The 20,094-nt window shown below is 43.8% G+C and overlaps 1 protein-coding gene across 2 annotated transcripts in view; it reads left to right on the top strand.

Moving 5' to 3' along the window:
- LOC111864537 (moesin/ezrin/radixin homolog 1) overlaps nucleotides 1–20,094 on the top strand; it is a 183,076-nt gene that overhangs the window by 73,031 nt on the left and 89,951 nt on the right. For both annotated transcript variants that reach the window (XM_023851848.2, XM_023851847.2), the window contains exon 2: nucleotides 6,401–6,580. In XM_023851848.2, the coding sequence (XP_023707616.1) occupies nucleotides 6,401–6,580 (180 nt within the window). The remainder of the gene's footprint in view (nucleotides 1–6,400; nucleotides 6,581–20,094) is intronic.

Below are 20,094 nucleotides of genomic sequence, written 5' to 3'. Positions count from 1 at the left end.
CGTTTTTGTCGACATGTGTAGCAGTGATAGGTTTGGAGGCGTTTCCCCATCAAGATTACGGTTGAGGTTCTCACTGCAGCTGGCTATGGTGATACCGTTTTGTAGGACGTGACATCGTGCAGTTTGGTAGATAGGCACAGACGTTTCGGAGGGACTTTTTACCCTGAGGATAAAGGCAGCGTTTTCTTCCGAAACGTTAGGACGTTTCTGAAATTACACGTCACCATAACCCAGAAGGCCTTGTTGTTGAAGATCACTGGATCCATCTTCAGTGCTGATGATGATGCCTCTGAAACCTGTTTACAGTACCTACACGGCGTCATGTAAGAAGACCGTAATCTTGTTCACTGCCATCAGAACCTAATTTCGTTTAGTATTGTCACGTGTATGAGTGACTGTAGACGGGATTGGTATTGGCGACTCGATTTAGTGACCACTTAACAGACACAACTCGTAACTACACTTTACAGTTCGCTGTTAGTGCTCTCAGTCGGTTGCTAGACGTTTCCTGGTAACGGCTCCAACAGTGGCTGTTCCTGTGCATCCGGCTCAGTTTCTCTTCACAGACTCGTTATCCCGCTTACAGTCTCTCGACACGGACCACGTAGAATACAGCTCTTCCATTGTTGTAATCCAGCTGTTGCATTGTTAAGAATCTGCTGCCAAGCAACGGACATTGTTTTGTTGTTTCGCGGGAGAGTGTTTACCGAGCCGTAGCCCAGAAACGGCTCTGGTATGTCCGCCCATCTTGCGGTCGGTGCATAGCAACGGCTCTACACGCTACAGTATTTTTCATGGGTTTGAAGACCCTCCAGGGGTAAAAGCAGTTACGGTTAGGTGTAGTGGCTTGTTGGCATGTGCTGTGGAGATAGTAAAGATATCAACACAGCTTTCAAATAGTTGCTGTTGGCGTTCGAAGACAATGGTACCTTGTGAACACCGCCATAGTGCACTGCTAATTAAAGAAAGTGGGCCAGTAATGTACTCGAACTGGGACTACATCATGCAGGTCCGTAGGCTCTCGCCTTCGGCAGTTACAGGTGGTGAAATTGCCATTCGTTGCTGCTATTGCAAATAGGTTGGGTCACTATTGTCATAGGTCGTGTTCAACCCGACCAGTAAAATGGATGGATCTCAGTTCCTTATCGTCTTTGATGAATTTTGTTTTCTTGTCGCATTGTTTTTCAAGGCGGCCCTGAGGTCTTCACAGTATGGCTACCAGTTAACGCGCCATTGCCCATGTGATGTTCTGATATAGTTGCAGTCTAAACGGAAGCATTTTAAAGTAAATGTTTTCACTTATTTGGAAATCATGTATTTTAGCAACAAATTCGAATTCGGTGACAGTTCAATGTAGTTTCAGTTCTCAAACTCTGATACTGCGACCCATGAGAATACTGTACAGGGTGTAAATAAATATGTTACAACACTGTGGTAGATAGATGGGTTCAATCTGATCATATTTTGTTAATTACATCCATGTCCGGAAACGCTTTGTTCACGCGCTAGGCCCTGTCAAATGTGATGGAGGGCGCCCTTACCTCATACCTCAGCGGCTTACTGGTGACGTTTCCCTAACATTTCTCCAAGAGACCTCATCCGAGCTGCTGGAAGTGGTGCCTTTGGTAGTCCGTCGTGAAATTTGGTTCCAGCATGATGGCGCCCCGATACACTGCACTAATGTCGTCCGTGAATATTTGGAACCTTTGGCAATAGAGGGATTGGACGTGGAGGCCCAGTAACCTGGCCACCTCGCTCCACTGACTTGACTTCACTGGATTTCTTTTTCTGGGGGTACGTGCAAAGCCTGGTGTACAAGACTCCAGTGGAGAAATAACATGATCTTGTGGCAAGAATTGCAGTAGCGGCTGGAATCATCCGGGAAGTGCCGGGAATCTTTAAGAACATGCAATGAAGTCGGCGGCCACCATTTTGAGCAACTTTTATAATGTAAAACAACAATAACATCCCCTAAAACGTATGTATCCTCTTGGACTTTTTGGTGGCCTTTAGTGCCAAAAGGAAGCGTTTCCGAACATTGGTGTGTTAAAAATATATGATCAGATTGAAGCAATCTATCTACCACAGCGTTATAACATATTGTGACGCGGTACCTTACGTCCATCGCCGCGACAACCGCTACAATCGGAACGGACACTTCCACGACAACGAATACGTGGAAATTGGGGAGTTTCCGCAGCGACAAATCGTAGCAACGAATTGTCGTTGAGTAACAACGGATGAGACGAAACACGTTACAAGTGTATTCTATAAAGAGCGTTCCCGTAACAACGGACTGTCTGAACAGCGGTAACGGAACCGTGAGGAACGGTGTCCGGTATCCGGTTTGACACGTCGCATTGGAGTACTGGGCCAGAAGTCAACTGACACTGCAAGTGGTGATAATTGTAAGGTGTGTAAGAGTCAATGTCCAATAAAGATTCGCTAAATCCGAGACCCACATGAACTTATTTGTCGCGTGACGTACCCAACACGTGACAATATTTACAATCTGTATAAATACACGGTGTGTCCAGGATCCGTTAGGACTCATTTTTTTTTTTTAGAATTTGCCCTGCAATGCCAACTGTTGGCGAGCTGTGGCGTTAAGATTCTTGAAGTTTCAGCTGTGGCTGTCTGTAATTTCAAGGCGCAAGCATCGCTTCATCATGTGTTCTGACCTTGAATGTAACAGTACTGTTCTGACTCTCGTCGGAAAATGGCGGTTGAACAGAGAGCCAACGTCAAATTTTGTTTGAAGTTAGGCAAAGCAGCCGGAGGAGCGTACAAAAAGATGAAAAATGTGTACGGTACTGATTGTTTGAGTCGCTCGAACATTTTTCAATGGTATGCTGTATTTCATGACGGCAGGGAGTACATTGAAGAAGCTCCACGTGCATCAAATCCGATAACAAGTTGCACTGAAGAAAATGTGAAGAAAGTGACCGAAATCTTTGCATCAGACAAATGTGTTTCTGCGAGACTCATCGAGGAGCTTTTGGGAATACGAAGGAGTACTGTGCATCAAATTTTGACTGAGGATTTGGGCAAACGGAAGGTCTGTGCGCTGTTTGTACCGCACGCGCTGTCAGACAATGAAAAACATGCCAGAGTGGAACACTGCAAAGACATGTTACAGTCGGCCCAAAGGGATACAGAATTTACAAAATCGATTGTTACTGGTGACGAGACATGGTGTTTTCAATATGAGCCTCTCACAAAGGGGCAGAGTTCAGCGTGGTTGAGCCCAAAGAAGCCGAAACCAAAGAAAGTGCCCATGCCAAAGAGTCGAGTAAGGACACTGCTAACCGTTTTCTTCGATTCCAAAGGAACCATTCACAAGGAATTTCCGCCAGAAGGTCAAAAAGTGAATTCTAATTATTATATCGAGTCCTCAAACGTTTGTGGGCGAAAATTCTACGAATTCGACCCGAATATCGAGAGCAAGGTTCCTGGTCGCTCCTACTCGACAATGCCTCACCCCACAAATCGAAGATCGTGCGCGATTTTTTTGGCCAGAAAGGGATCACAATCCTTGATCATTCTCTGTGTTCGCCAGATTTGGCTCCGGCAGATTTCTGGTTGTTCCCAAAAGTTAAGTTGACGATGAAAGGAGACCGTCACGACACCGTCCAGGACATCCAAAGGGAATGTACCCCAGTTTTAAATGCGATTCCACAAAAGGAGTACAGTGACTGTTTTCGAAAACTTTTCAATGGATTCCAGCTATGTAGTGATTCAGGAGACTATTTTTAATAATAAAGAGTGAAATTTTGAAAATAATTCCCGTCTTGTATTTTTAATGAGCACAGTCCTAGCAGAACATGGACACATTGTATACGCGACCCTCTCCCTATCCCTGCAGCAGTGCTCAGTTTTGCGGGGACATATCGGGACGTTCCCAAGTAACCTCACAGCCTCTGTATACATATACGTGTAGTAATTTATAAAATGTTCCGGTGCGGTAATTGGAAAATCCGCAAAATGTCTCGCCTGCTTCAGACATCTTTTCTGCAAGCACCTGTTGTAAACCTTGCCGACTTGCGAGAAGTGTGCGTACTGTATTTTAAACTGTTCATACTGAGTATGGGAGCCGGGAAAACATAGTCGGTATAGCGACTGGCTACGGGCTGGACGGCCGAGGGGTCGGAGTTCGAGTGCCCGTAGGGTGAAGAATTTTCTCTCTACGTCGTCTAGACCGGCTCTAGGGTCCACACAGCCTTCTGTCTAGTGGGTATCGGGGGTAAAGAGGCCGGGACATGAAGCTGTCCACCCACCTCCAACTAGTGCCATGGTCAAGAAAATGTGGATCTGTACATCCACTCCCCCATACGCCTTCATGGCGTAGTGCTTAATTAGTTAAGCAGAGGGACAGCTATACTTCATGCTGCGTGTAAATATTTATTGAGAACTTGACCCCCCTAGGGAGGTCACGGCCCACAATTTGAATAACCATGGTGTACCGTGAATTATTTGTGCCAAGTCTAATAAGTGCAAAACGTAAATTTTCCTCGACGGTTAGTGGTGATAGCTACACCACGAAGGCGTATGGGGGAGTGGATGTATAGATCCACGTTTTCTTGATCTCGGCACTAGTTGGGAGGTGAATGGTCAGCTTCACGCCCCGGCCGCTTTGTCGCCCGAAAGAGCCCGCGGTTCCCATTGGATAACTTGGGTGGACCTCAGTCTGTCTGGAGGACGTGGAGAGAGAAAATTCTTGACCCTATCGGGACTCGAACTCCGGCCCCTTGGTCGTCCAGACCGTTACAGTAGAAAATTTGAACTTTTACGCAGATGGTGCTTGTTAATGTTTTGAGAAACTTGTAAGCTTTTGCAGTCTTTCGGCTTGCGGCCCCGACGCAGTAATCTCAGTGGCGTTTAGTAAGTCAGGTCGTAAAATGTAATAAGAAGTGGTCCCAGAGGAACTGGACTCGAAGTTCGCTGCTTGGCTGAAACAAAAAAGGTAATAAAATTTTAAGCACGCGTAAAATACGAAATTTTACAATTTATAGTTGCGTTTTTCTACAGTTTTTGAGCACTTGCTGGGTTTGTCTTGCTCGTAATATATTTTAGATATATTCCACTAAAACTTTTATATCAAAACATTTACAGCAAATTGTGAAGTTGATAATGATACGTGCTTGTTTGATAGCTTGCATCGTATCGTTAGAGATATCGGGCACAAAAATTCAATACTATAAATATAGGCACTATATTCTAGTCTTCATACTGATACCGTCGTTAAATAATAATCTTAATATACATATCTACAGTGTATTCATACTCGAATACACCCAGTAGTTGTTGCGACAAGTATTTCTTACTGATATTCTTTGTCGCACGGTAAGAGGGAGGGAGGCATGCAATAGTCAAAAGAAACTTTCCTACTGGCACAAAGTTTGTGGAAAATAACAAAGTATGTTACGCTGCATGGTTATAGGCATTAAGTATGGCGAAAGACGTTTTGAGCGGGTTCAAATCCCTGACCCTGGTCAGCCTTACCATGAACGTAGTCTTCTGTAACATTGCTCAGAAGACCACAGTAGACCCATTCATTCTAGAATATAATTGTATTTATGCCTTCTAAACCCGATGCGAACATAACGTTATACTGACGTAATGTAATTGAATTTGACATCAAATTCGGCTTTTAAATATTAAAATATGGCCAAGTATCTTAATAAACTGTCGCTAGAACTACCGATTGTCACTGCTGTGTATTCGGGAGGTCCTTGGGTCAAGTCTGGGCTGTTCCGACTTTTGTTCCTTTTCCTCCATCCATCCAGGCAAGTGCCGGAGTGGCACAGTACCCCACACTAGGCTACGGCCACTTCCGTCCATATTCTTTCGATTTCATTGTGACTTTTCATTTCTTAATAATGTGAGCTACTTACAGTGCCGGGGGTACACGGTAGTATAGTTGGTTGAGGGGCTATGCTACAAGCCGGAAGGTCGCGGGTTCACGTCCTGATGAGGTCATTGGATTTTTTTCAGTTGACCCAATCCTTCCAGCCGCACTATGGCCCTGGGGTCGATTCAGCCTCTAACAGAAATGAGTACGAGAAATTAATAAAATAATTTTCCTGGGGAGTAAAGCGCGGCCTGCGCGTAAGGCTGACAACCTTACCGCCACCTTTGAGCCGACTGTCTAGATAATGTGGGACCCTCAGCGTGTCACAACCCTATGGGCCTTCACGGCCAGTTATAGGGATATCTTTACTTTACTTTTTTACCCACATTGCCACCAAAAAAGCAGTAAATGATAAATGTTGAGACAGTGTTGGAACATCTTGTGAGCAAAATACATACAAAATAAACTGGCCACTGGATAAAGATATGATCAGTCACGGAAATGAGTTGCTTCTCAGGCACGTTCTTTTACGTATCTTTTGTTTTGCAGATGAATGTCAGGGTGACTACGATGGACGCGGAACTGGAGTTCGCGATCCAGCAGACGACGACTGGCAAGCAACTGTTTGACCAAGTTGTGAAGACAATCGGCCTACGGGAGGTTTGGTTCTTCGGTCTCCAGTATACAGATAGCAAAGGCGACCTCACCTGGATTAAGCTGTACAAGAAGGTAGGCCGATGCAGACTGCATACATACTGTGCGTGTTGTTCATGTGATTGGCTTGTCGATTGCTTCATGCAATATGTAAAGCCTGAGATAGTGCATAGTTCTAGTTAATTGAATAAGGGTGACCATAATGTTCTTACGTAACTCCACATATGCAGGAAACTAAGTTTCTGAGTGCAGACGATGTACGAATATTTGAGTTTGCTTTGCAATTATACGGTGGTCATGCAAGGATATACTGACATTGTTATAATAATAATAATATGGTATTGTACTTCCCTGATTGGTTTAATTGCAGCAAAATAGAATAGAATTTTATGGGCACCGTAATTTTTTTTATTCTCTTAGTGGGGGTGGAGTGTAACAGAGCCCACTCGGCACGGCGGCCATTGATTGGCCTATTGTAGCCTACCCCGGGCGAGTATGATGATGGGGAATTTGGTGGAATGAAGATTGGCAGGGGAAACCGAAGTACTCGGAGAAAACCCGCCCCAGCGCCACTTTGTCCACCACAAATCCCACTTGACCAGACCCGGGATCGAACCCGGGCCGCCGCGGTGGGAAGCCAGCGATTAACTGCTTGAGCTATGGCACGGCCTTATGGCCACCGTATGTTTAATGAGTTTTAGTAGTATCTCCTGTTATGATTTGACTATTGTACATATTTATTGTTCATTGGAATAATTTTAGAGGACACGCTGCTTCGTAGTGTAATCTGTGGGTTTGCACTTCCATTTTGAAGTGTAATTTTATGTAAATGTAGACGTGAAGACATAACACAGTTCAGCATGGATTCTTGTTGGCCCCCTTAGATAACGAATTTATTACGTTAAAAAAGGGGTCATGGACATTGTTTACTCATGCAGTTTGACCTTGTCAGGGTAAGTCTTGGACCCTGTACTGTCCTACGTAGCTGTTCTATCTAACCTCAATTTAATTCTGAATCACCTTTATGGCGCACACATCGTAATGCAACCGTGCTTTAAAAACTGGGCCCACAATTTCAGAAACTTGCAACAAATTATTGCTGCTGTAGATAGATTTTGTAGTACAAAAAAGTGTTGACCTCCATGTGGTTCACTGTTTGTGGAAAAACATGTTTCCAGTGTCAGTTACCTGAAGGATAATTCAGTACTAGTATCGTTTATCGTTGTATTGTTAATGGATGCTAACATTACGTTGGCTGTGAGAAGTAATGTCTTGTGGCACAAGAATTAACAGAATAATTTGATCTAAGTACCATACCTTGCTTTTTTCAAAAGTCTGTCATGCTTTATTTTTTTATATTCATAAGATATCCCAGGACCGCCTCTGTGGTCTAGTGGTCAGAGTTCCTGGCTACAGATCCAGAGGTCCGGGTTCGATTCCCGGCGCTACAAGATTTTTTTCTGAGAAGTAGTGGGGCTGGAACGGGGTTCACTCAGCCTCGTTATTATAATTGAGGAGCTCTTTCAAGGAAATAGCGGCTCCGGTCTAGAAAACCAAAATTAACGGTCGTGGGGATTCGTTGCGCTGACCACGCGACACCCTCTATCCGCAAAAGTAGGCACTAAACTTCGCTGACAAGCGGCGGTCGCTCGGTATAGTTCGCTTGCTGACTAAAATCACAGTTTGTTTTGTTTCATGAGATATCACTCAACCGGCTGTAGGCTTATTACAAAGAAATAAAGTTGTATGTATTCGTTGATGAGCTACTTGTAAGGAAACTTATTGCCAGGAAATATTGAATTGATTAACAATCAAGTTCCTTCCGTCAAATGTGACACTTTTATAAGTTTTCCACCTCGTCACCACCTGCCTTACATGTTTCGGCTCACCACGGAGCCATCATCAGAGGCATTTATAGTAGAAAAAGAAATCACCAACACACAAAACTTCACTTTGTTAAAAATAGCCACGTTCCAGTTAATTAAAATAATTACAATAGTTAAAATTGCCGAGAGTGTCGGTTCACTAAAGGTTTTCCACACACCACGGTAGCTTTCTTATTTAATTCGTCGTTAATTCTGTAAAAATTATGTTTCGTTATTTGAAGTAAGAATTCTTAAAATTCCTAGAATTCTTTCCCGCTTGGCCCAGTCTTTTTTCTTCGGGATGTTGTTGACGTGTGTTGTCTGTCGGTTGTTGATGTTGCTTGTCTGTGTGTTGCGATGCATCGCATCTTTTTAAAGCGACCGTATCGTGAGGCCGACAGCTTGTGCCTGTTCTGGGATCGAGATCTGAATTAGGAGCTGGCTGTTTTTTTCCTGCTTTCGTTGTCATAAGCTGTTAATATATTCTGTAGTACAGCCTTCTGTTTTAACACTTCCACATTCTAAAGTTACTGAAATTTATTGCTTAGTAGTTTTACGGGGCAGTGCAGGAAATGGTGCAGTTCTGTAAGCCTTCTTGGCCCACCCATGTAGATTACAATAAAAATACGTAAACTGGCTTGTGTCCATTTTGGAAACGAGGAGTAACCGCGAACCTTATCCCCTTTCTTTCGCCCTGCTGGATTTATATCCTGCCGCAGAGGTCGTAAGGCATTGCGCACCGCTGTGTACGCAGATGGCCAAGCTCGGCTAATGAAAGCTGATGATGTCATTTCGAAAGAAGCGTCAGGATTACGTATTAGCTCACAATAGTATCCCGGATGAGAGAGGGAGAAGCAGAAGAGCTTCATGACGTGAAAAGGGGGTGGTGAATCATTCATTCTAGGATCTTGGCTTGCGAACTGTGGCGTTTTCTTTAATTCTGCACATATTGAACGTGACTAGGTAGGGATCAGTGGTCAAGGCCTGCAAGGTCGATTGGGTGGGTCTGGTGTTGCATCGTGCCAAGTGTATGGGTGGATGCGCCGGTTGAATGAGGCGGCTGTTAGAACTGTGCTCTGATTTAGGATAACTGTGTATTCACCCGTCATGTGTACGTTCGCGTAAAGCCGGACATAGAAGACCAACCTAAGATTCAGTCCTCAGAAATGACGATTTTAATGTCACCTAAGGGATGCGCAAAAATGAATTGGATTAGAAATTGCGAAATATAATTATAGATGTATTAAGTAGATGTCCCTGTGGTGAACGAATTAAGCACTACGGCATGACGGCGTATGGGGGTGTGGATGTCCAGATTCACATTTTCTTGAGCTGGACACTAGATGGAGGTGAGTGGTCAGCTTCACGCCCCTACCGCCTTACCCCCGGTACCTATTGGATAGGAGGCTGGGTGGAGTGGACCCCAGAGCCGGCCAGGACGATTTGGAGAAATTTCTTGACCGTACCGGGACTCCGACTTCTCAGTCGTCCAGCCTCGTAGCCAGTCGCTACACCGACTCATAATGAGAAATATAAGAGCCAGGCGGCTAGACCATCTGAAGGTACTCAGCGACACGAATACTAGAAAGAGCTTTCTATTTTAGGCCAAGGGGCAAAATAGGTGTTTAACAGCCAAAGAAATAAATTGGAAGTCAGGCCGGAAGAGGAAGGTTTCCAGTGCTCTGAAGTTAAGATGTTGATGACGTCTGAAATTGGCCACGGGCGCAGCGGTTCTGTTGTCTGCAGCAATAGGGACAGTTGTTTCGTCACGACGACATCCATACCAGATGTGGGACAACATGCAACCTGCTCACCAGTGGTTACCAGCAGCTGTTTCCGGGGGGGTTGAGGCTGGTGGTGGGGGTGTAAATCAACCGGAGGGCGAAACTGACCACACACTTCAGTTTCAGTGCTGATGTTCAGCTACAGCCTTACGTCATTCTGCGTAAATATTCGTATAAGGGAAGACTTTGACTTTTATTCGTTGTAATGTAAATAACTTTTTAAGTATATTCTGTCTAGTGCTTATTCTTAAAATTGTGTCTGTCTTCCTCTCCTGAATTAAGAGTGACCGCACATTTCCACATTCCGAATGTCATGCGCCAACATTGGCTGAGTAAGCACTCGCCCCGTCACACTGTTAGAACTGACGCCACACAAAAGTAGCTGATAGATATCCTGCGGACGAGAACCGGTTTTTTTCAACATGGTATGGTCGTTGGTCTAGAAAACCGAGATTTTACAGCCTTGGGAATCCGTTGCGCTGACCGCGCGACATCCTCTATCCGCAGAAGGTGGCTCTAACTTTGCCTGCAAGCGGCGGTCGCTCGGTCGGTATAGTTCGCTGGTGGCCTAAGGGTCACTGAGGAAAAGGTTAGATATTCTAACCTCCATATCTGATTCAGTACACGCTGCGACTAATAAATGTTCTTTTTACTAACTCTCAAATGCCTTTATCGAACGTGGTGTGTCTTGTATCAGGGTGCCCAGCTTCAAACCAGTGAGGTGTCGCATTTCATAAGCCGATGCAAATGTCGGCCCTGCAGTGATCAGATCGACGAAGTGTGGGCGACTCGATGTGGAATTGGACCGATAAAGTTAGAAGAATATTTAAATTAAATGCTGTCAGATCGACGGCGCTTAAAAATTAGCCGCGAAAGGTTTGCTAGACTTTCGATATTGCGTACTGTCATGAAACAGTACTAATTCCATAACTTCATAAGTTACATTTTGCGAACGTTTTAAAAAGAAGAAATCCGATTTTCCGTTTATCGTCATCTAGTTAAAGCTACTGTTAAGTCTAACAGACGTAAATAATGTCGGAAGGTTTGTGACGATATCATAATACAGTTATTGTGTTTCTGGGTATTATTCCTCGTCCTGTTTTTATTTAGAACAGCGTTTCTGAAACTGAATTATGTTTCTGTCTTCAGGTGGAACCTTCTCGGTTGGGCCCAATCTATAGAGCTAGTCCGGAGATAGTGACTAGCTCTAACGATTGGACCTAACTGAGTAGGTTCCACCTGAAGACGGAAACAGGAACCAGGCTCCGCAACGTTGTGCTTTAAATAAAAGAGGACGACGGATACTTTCCAGAAACAAAATTTTACCATCAGGCGTATATGATTAAAGTCTATTTATTGATGGAAATTTAAAGCCACAATCCAAGCAATTCCGGAAATACGTGGGCTCTTTTAGGAAAAGATATTGTCACGTTTCTATGTGTATAATATAAACTCCGTCGTAAATGTAACACTTTATTGTAGTTCTTGTCCCTCTTCTTTCAAACTACACAACACACCAGACAGCAAGCGTACGTAGGTCGTACCGAAAGTCATGAGCAACCTTTTTTTTTTTTTTTGCATGCAACCTGGGAACAGCAGACGAAAGAGAATACGGTGGTAGGTGGAACCAGCTGTTGTGTTAACCTTGAGTGTCTTGTGGCGTCAGTAGCTTGCATCACGTGACCAGTATCACTGCCAACAAAGTGGCCGACAACGATATGCCGTTTCGCCAGCGTGCTGTCATCGAATTTCTTGTGAAAGAGGAAATCCCTGCTGCAGAAATTCACCAGAGACTTCAGCGTGCTTATGGAAGTGTGTGCATGGGTGCGAGCAGTGTTCGAAGATGGGTAAAACATTTTAAAGATGGGAACACTAGCATTGAAGATGAGCCTCGGAGCTGTCGTCCTCGAACAGCCTCAGCTGAACGCAACAAGGAAAGAGTGGATGACATTGAAGATGACAGGCGTGTGACTATGGACACATAGCCCGAAAACTTGGAACAGGGCACAGTGCAGTACATGAGATGATTGAAAGCTTGGGCTATAGGAGAGTTTGTGCTCGTTGGGTCCCACGGTTATTGACCGAAGACCACAAAGGTCAGCGAAAAGCCATCACCTCAGAACTGCTGCAGAGATATCGACACGAAGGCGATGATTTTTTGCTCTGTATTGTGTCAGGTGACGAAAGCTGGTTTCACCATTTCAAGTCTGAAACGAAACGGCAGAGTATGGAATGGCACCATTTGCATTCTCCATCAAAAAAGAAGGCAAAGACAGTGCCATCAGCTGCGAAGGTGATGGGCACAGTCTTCTTGGTTGCAGAGGGGTTTATTCTGGCCGAATTCCTGGAACCTGGGTAAACCATCAGTGCTGCTCGTTATGTCCAGACGCTGCACAAGCTTCGTCGTGCATTGCGCGATAAACGTCCGGGACGAAACATCATCATCCTGCATTACAACTCTCGCCCCCCACGCCGCTCGCCTCGCATTGGAAGGAATTGCAAAGATGGGGTGGGAAGTTCTTCCGCACCCCTCCTATAACCCTGATCTGGCACCCTCCGACTACCATATTTTCGGGTTTGTGAAGGATCAGCTGCGTGGACAACGTTTTGAGACAAAGGAGGCAATTTAGAAAGCAGTGTGTCAGTATCTTCGTATGGCTGGAACGGAATTTTACAGAAGAGGAATTTTCAAACTCCCAGAACGCTGGGAGAAATGTGTACAAAGAAGTGGCGATTATGTGGAAAAATAAAGAAAGGTCTGTAGATTGAGGTGGTGTATTTGGTTTGTCAATAATAAAGCATGTTACTTTACAACAAATTGTTGCTCATGACATTCAGTACTACCCTCGTATTAAAGGAAAGCAGTGGGACGCACACAGAGAACCTGCACAAAATAACACACGAGTTGTGCTGAAAGCAAGAGGTAGCCACTGCAGCACACATAAGCATAGAGCAGGTATCTCTGTGATTTTGGTTTTTAAATCTAAATTTAAATTTTAAATATTAAAGCTAAATGAGAATTTAAAAATTTTAAACCATTCGACATGTGAGTATTCATGAAACACAATTGACAAAATCGACAAGGCGAGTTCGGAATATCGGGTGCCGATTGACGACAGAAAATGAACAATTGGAAATCTGGAATTTAAATGTTAATATTGAGTGCAGTGTGACAGCTACGTGAAGTGAAATACACCCGATGATGGCCGATTACGGCCGAAACATGTAGTGTGAAAGGAGGGGGATAAGAACTACAATAAAGTGTTACATTTACGACGGAGTTTATATTATAGAAGTGTGGAATGCAACAGGATGCTTAAATATAATATATTGTCACGTGTTTGAATGTGACTGTCGACGGGGTTTTGGATTGGTTATTGGATTTATTGACCGCTTTAACACAGTTCATGACTACACTTAATTATAGCGTTCTCGGTCTTTTACTAGACGTTTCCTGGTAACGGCTTCAACAATGGCTATTCTTCTGCCACCGGGGGCAAGTCCTCTCCGAATCGCGGTTCCCTTCCAAGTGCCTCTTCTTGTTTCAGTTGGCTTCCTTATAAGTATTGCTGCATGTGTATCTGTTGCCGCTGGAACATGTTTACCGAGCCGTTGCTTGAGGTTGATGGTAGTTGAACCTCGTGGAGTTGGTGATGAATTTGCTAAACATTTTCAATCAGTATATAAGAGTCCTTGTCCTGAGATATTCCCCACGTTTTCATAGTCTTCTGAATGTTCACATTTAGCTATTGTTTCTGATTCGGATGTTCTTAAAGCTCTTAAGCGCCTGTCTGGAGTTCGTGACACGGTTGGCTTTGGTATTAAGGGTTCTTACTGATGTTCTTAAACATATTTATAATCTAAGCTTATCACAGCAGTATTTTCCTACCTTGTGAAATCAAGCAGCAGTTGTATCTGTTTTCAAAAAAGACAACAGTGACTCTGTTAGCAGTTACAGACCTTTATCCCTTAATAATTTTCCTGAAGTACTTGATTTTGTTATTCATGACCATGTTTCGCATTCACTCATGGAGCTGAGCCCTTTTTGGGAAGCCGCCAATTGTACAGCTACTCATGAACTTCCCAGCGTTTTATGGAATTCGAAGGTTCATTGCCGTGTTCTCAAGAACCCCCACTGGTCCAGAGCCAGTCCACACCATCCCGTCCTATCTCTCTAGGATCCACTTTAATGTTCACCCACATAGTCTTGGTCTTCCCAGTAGACTTCACCTTGAGGGAAGAATATTGGATAACATTTTGTAGTAAAATCCCCCGATAATTACAGTCAGTTGTATCACCCTTCTTGTGAACTGGTACAATAATGACTCCTTCCACTGATCAGGCAGTTCGTATTTGAAATAGAATTAATTAACCTATGGATCTTAGAGCGTAATAATATTTCACTCCTGCTTGAATCGGTTCTGCCAGAATTCTATCACTGCTTGGGATATTTATACCTTTTCAACTTTGCAATATCAATTTCAACCTCAAAAGGGCTAGGATCAGGAACAAACGGCTCAGCATGGTTTCACTAAATATGATTCTGCCATCACCATTGCGCGTCAGCTGCCAGTGTTGTTTGTAGGTAAAACTGTTCTTCTTAATCATATATTATAATAATCCTTTCTGTACATTAAATATTAGTTGTAGGCAGTATATGAATGCCCCAGAATGACTGGCGGGATGCTGCCATGGTTTGTCGTTTGTGTGTGTCCATCTTTGCTGGTGGCGATTATAAACTTGAAATATTTACTGTTGTATATTATTCATGATTCTTCATATTAGAATAATTGCATTCAATGTAAAAGTATTTATTTTACTTTTCTCACTTCTTAGTGATAACTTTGATTTGTGTTAATGAAATATTATTATGCAAATTAACACGTTTTTTAACATTTTCTTTGTGCGTTTTATGTCTTTTCTTTACTCGTGCCAACTTTGTGCTTGACCTTTGGGCTGTTAAGTTAGTGTTTAAATAAATAAGAATTGAATAATTAAAATTTGTGGGCATAACGACGCAGTGGTGGCTGGGTGAACAAAGTTCTCTTCAGCTGTGTCACCTTTCATTTTGTCAGTAAATGTAACATATTACATGTCTTCAAATTATTTAGCCCAACCAAAGTAACAATTGTAGGAGGAGCATATTTAGTAAGAGTTGGAAGGGAAAACTTCCTTTGCTCTTATGCTTTGCCAGATAACATTTACTGTTCAGCAAAGCAGGACAAGGTTCGGAACAGGGGGGGGGGGAGCGCGGCCTTGCGGAATCCACATATTAATTACGTCATATCTTTTAAGACCTGGCAGGTAACAACTTACGAGTGAAACATGGTGTAGTCATTTGTTACGAAATCATCTTCGCTTCATGGTGTGTTCCAACTTAACATATTGTACCTTCTCCAAGGTCTTGAAATGTCTGTGTCGTTTTGGTTTGTACAGTAGAAAGTGTGGTATTCTTTCATCAGTAGTTCTTTTCCAAGTTGTTTATCCAGTCCTGTCTGTGTTCTGTACGTTCATTTTCACTTTCCAAGCATCTTCATTCTTACTATAATGTAGTGCAACATTTAGCAGTGCTCAAGCAGTACTGTATTCTGGTTATGCCTCTTTCGTTAGTCATTCAAGGTTCACATCCATGTAGGAACGTTGATAGTGCTACTGCCATATAAAATGTCGGCTGTTGCGAGGTTAGGTATGATAATATGGAAGGAGCTTATGTTTCACAGTGAGATTATGGTGAATCCGATTCTGATATCAGAGAACACTGTGTCGGACATAGGCGTATCTCTGTTAAACGTTTCTGTGCCAACTAATAGTTTCTTGTGTCGTTAGATTGAATTTTGGGGACGTGGAAGTGAGTGGTCTTTTGATGCTGTGCCACACACGTGCAGTAGAAGGCTGTATCGAAGAGATGGGAAGATTGTATATGCCTCCGTGTCGAAGAACGGAACTCAGATGTTCAGTTGCCTTATTTAATTAAATATGACTTAATTTTAAGAACCACTGTAGCTATCTGTGTATCCATCCATCCGTCTGCAACCCTTGTGGCCCTTGGCCGCCTTTTCATTTTCTTAATCTATACACAGTTGTTGGGACTCCTTGGCCGTGCCATAGCTCAAGCGGTTAGTCGCTGGCTTCCCACCGCGGCGGCCCGGGTCTGGTCAAGTGGGATTTGTGTTGGACAGAGTGGCGCTGGGGCGGGTTTTCTCACAGTACTTCGGTTTCCCCTGCCCGTCTTCATTCCACCAAGTTCTCCATCATCATAATCACCCGGGGCAGGCTACAGTAGGCCAATCAATGACCACCGTGCCGAGTGGACACAATTGGACTCCACCCCCCAATAAGCGAATTTAATTTTTATGACTCCTTGGACGGGGGATCAGCCTGTCGCAAGGCCGCTATCTGCACACAGAAAACAGAATAAATAGACACAGACATCCATGTCTCGAGTAGAATTCCAACACACGATCCCAGTGTTCGATCGGGCGAAGACCCTTTATGCATTAGGCCATGCTGCCATTGTGGACTGCAAGAACTACTGTAGCACCACGTACTTGATAAATGTCTGTTGGTCACTTCCCCCCCCCCCAGAAAATTTGATAAATAATCCGACACGATCCTTTGCACACATCTACAGAAATGAGCTGCAATACGATATACGTAGGGTGATCAACATGTGGCCTGCTCCGCAAGGAGTCCAATTTAATGTCCAGTACAGATGAGTGACATTCCACGTTTTGGAACTCGAGCATTTGGATAAATTTATACCCTGGTCAAACGTCCCTTTCTTGTCTATGTGAGTCCTGCTGCCTCATATTGGAATAGGTCATTGGTGTCGAATCTTTCCGCCGTCTGATGCCAGATTTGCAGAACACTGAGAAGTGAGCCAACCCCCCTCGCTACTCGAGTACAGCTTTCGTAACCGAATGAGAAATCCGCTGATACACATATTGTACACTTGGAACGCCTATATTGAAAGCGAAATAGACTGCATTAATGGATTTTTAAATTTGACGTCATATATTTCACGGTTCCAAGTTACTGACAAGTTGATGTTTTCTCGTAGCTGTATTGTAACCGTGCTTTTTGGGATTCTGGATGGGTGGGAGAAAGGAAAACGTACAATTTGAAGAAAATCGTGGATTGATGAATATTGAATTGTCAGGTGACTCCAGATGTTAATAAGGCAACACCGTGCCAGTGGTTTGCCAGCCCTGGCTTTCATGCTGACTTGGTTTGCTCAACAGACATTGGCGAAACAGAATTTAAATATCCCCACGACCTCTTCCACGCCATTCTCATTATTTTAAGGATAATTTTTTCCATCCTGGAAGGTCCAGAAATGCAGTTCCACTCTTACAGACATCAGGACGATCGGGCCTGAAGATGTGTATAATTCATCTGTCCTTTTGCTACCCCCGCCCTTTATTCAGATTTAGCTGTTTTGGTAACGATGTTCATTAACAGTTTATTGGTCTCCTTCAGAGATCTGCTTGGGCGTACGTGTTCTACAGAACTGTCGAAGGCAAAATTTGCAGTCCACCTAGTGACAAGAAATCATTATTTGTGAGCGAGCATTCCATGTATACTTTTCAGACATTTCAGTGGGTGCAGAACTTAAGGGACGGAAATATTATTTAGGTTAATTAAAACGTTCTTGGATTCCTACGCTCATCTCTTGCGAAAACGTCTTCTTTGAGAACTGTCTGGCATAAATACTCGAACACGATTGACGGACGTTGATGTATTATTCACTATCGCAGTTGCAGTTTTCGGTTGCGTTCCGTGTGTGTTCGGTTCAAAACCCAAGGTACCACACAATTACCCATCATCACTGGAAGGTCGTAAAATTGAAGTGGAGTTGAAGCGACCCGCTGTTCTGCAAGAAGAAATGAAGGCTGTGTAATGGCTTCCTGTACTGTTTCGTAATAGTTCTACTGAATACTTACGCATGGCATAGCCGTAGCCCCTCACGTCCACCAACTTGAGCTGGCGTCACCATCCACATGTCGTGATTGATGGAGAAGCAGTTTCAGGAGGGCATTCTTCGACTGGTACGCACACTGGCAAACAGTTGGCTTGTCGAAAGTCGCTCATCTGCCTGTGCGTTGGGAGTATCGAGGCGAGAACTGAGCACGAGAGTAGAGGCCTACATGCTTTAGGGAAGTAGCCCTTAATTGAAATATTTTACAAAGATGCAGAACACGAGAAAACATTAAGAATATAATCCAATTCGTGGTACGACGTTGAATCCAGATCTGATATTGCACGGGATCGGTAAGGGAACAAGTGTTCGGGTTTGCCTCATGAATGGGAGAAGTGGTGACATTCTGCGAAAGAAGTTCTGGGATATTTTAAAATTATTACTCAAAACTCCGTGGCCTGTAGTCCGCAAGAGAACTATACCGACTGAGCGACCGCCTGCTTGACGGCGGCGTTAGTGCCAACTTTTGCGGATAGAGGGTGTCACGTAGTCAGCACAACGGTTCCCCACGGCCGTTAATCTCGGTTTTCTAGACCGGAGCCGCTCTTTCCTTGAAATATATCCTCAGTTATCCTCACGAGACAGTGGACCCCGTTACAGACCCACGACTTCTCAGAGAAATTTGGTAGCGCCGGGAATCGAGCCCGGGACCTCTGGATATATAGCCAGGAACTCTGACCACTAGACCACCGACGCGGTCATTACTCAAATGAGTATCAGATATGTAAGATTGACATTCCCGATGAAATCGGAATCTGCCATAGAGCAGATCATTCATGGAAAGCTCTTCATCTAGTTACTAGATTTTTACTTCGAAATAATTACAAGTCTATTCGAGGAGAATGCTGTGGTCTGCAATATGCTGAAAATGAGCAGTTATTTACCATTTGCGCCATTATCTGGTATCCTTGCCACGTAATTAAGCTGTTTCTTGTCAGTAATTTGTTACGACACACGTCAGAAGTAGCTGGTAAATCTGTTTTCCTTTAGTTCCAGCTACGTTGTTAACGTGTTTTTTTTTTTGGAACGGTACTGTGAACGTAACTTGGTGAATATACATGCAATGATTAGGAGTCGGTTTGCAATGTTGGTTTGTGGAAACTTCACCGTGTACCTCCGTATCAGTTTAACACACTCGTAAATTGTGTGTGGCAGCTCACATCATGGTCATTTTAGCAAAGTTGACATGAAAGGCCTTTGCTGATTAGTCATGAAGTGGAACCACAGGATTGTCTTAAGAGATTGTGATCTTGGGGCCCGATACTAGTAATCTTGTATATTTTTTTTATTTTTCTCACGGGGTGAGACAGTCCAGATAGTACTGCGGCCACTGTTTGGCCTATTATACCAGCCCCAGATGATGATGATGATAATGATGGAGCAATCGGTAGAATGCGAATTGGCAAGGGAAACCGAAGTACTCGGAGAAAACCTGCCCCAGTGCCACTTTGTCCACCACAGATTGCACATGACCTGACCCGGGCTCGAACCCGGGCCGCTGCTTGGAAAGCCGGCGACTAACCGCCTGAGCTATGGTACGGCCTTGTGTAGACTTGTAGTGGATACCAGAAGTGGAAGAAGCAGCTGCTACCAAACCAGAAGACCACTGTCTGAACTCTAGTGCCGCTGAGCACGTCGTGATAAAGGTGAGTGTCCCGCAGTCTTGGATGCCACTCCACCATCACATGCGTTAGTTATAAGTTAAAACGGTGTAATATTAGAAAGTCACATCTTACATATTTTTCATATGATTTATTATTGTTTGCGTCATCAAAATTCGTGTATAAACTTTATATATTATTTTAAAACATGTTTCGGCTCCTTATAACCATCATACTATTTGCACTCACACTCTGTTTTGCTTATATTTTCACCTGCATTGGTGGCCCATGTTGACAGTTGGGGGACGTCATACATGTTATTGGTTAATGTTAATGCCAACGTATACAATATTCCTAATAT

This window comes from Cryptotermes secundus, unplaced genomic scaffold (assembly GCF_002891405.2).
Source record: "Cryptotermes secundus unplaced genomic scaffold, Csec_1.0 scaffold1252, whole genome shotgun sequence".
In the NCBI taxonomy this organism is placed as follows: domain Eukaryota; kingdom Metazoa; phylum Arthropoda; class Insecta; order Blattodea; family Kalotermitidae; genus Cryptotermes; species Cryptotermes secundus.
This window is presented reverse-complemented; position numbering and strand designations above follow the sequence as displayed.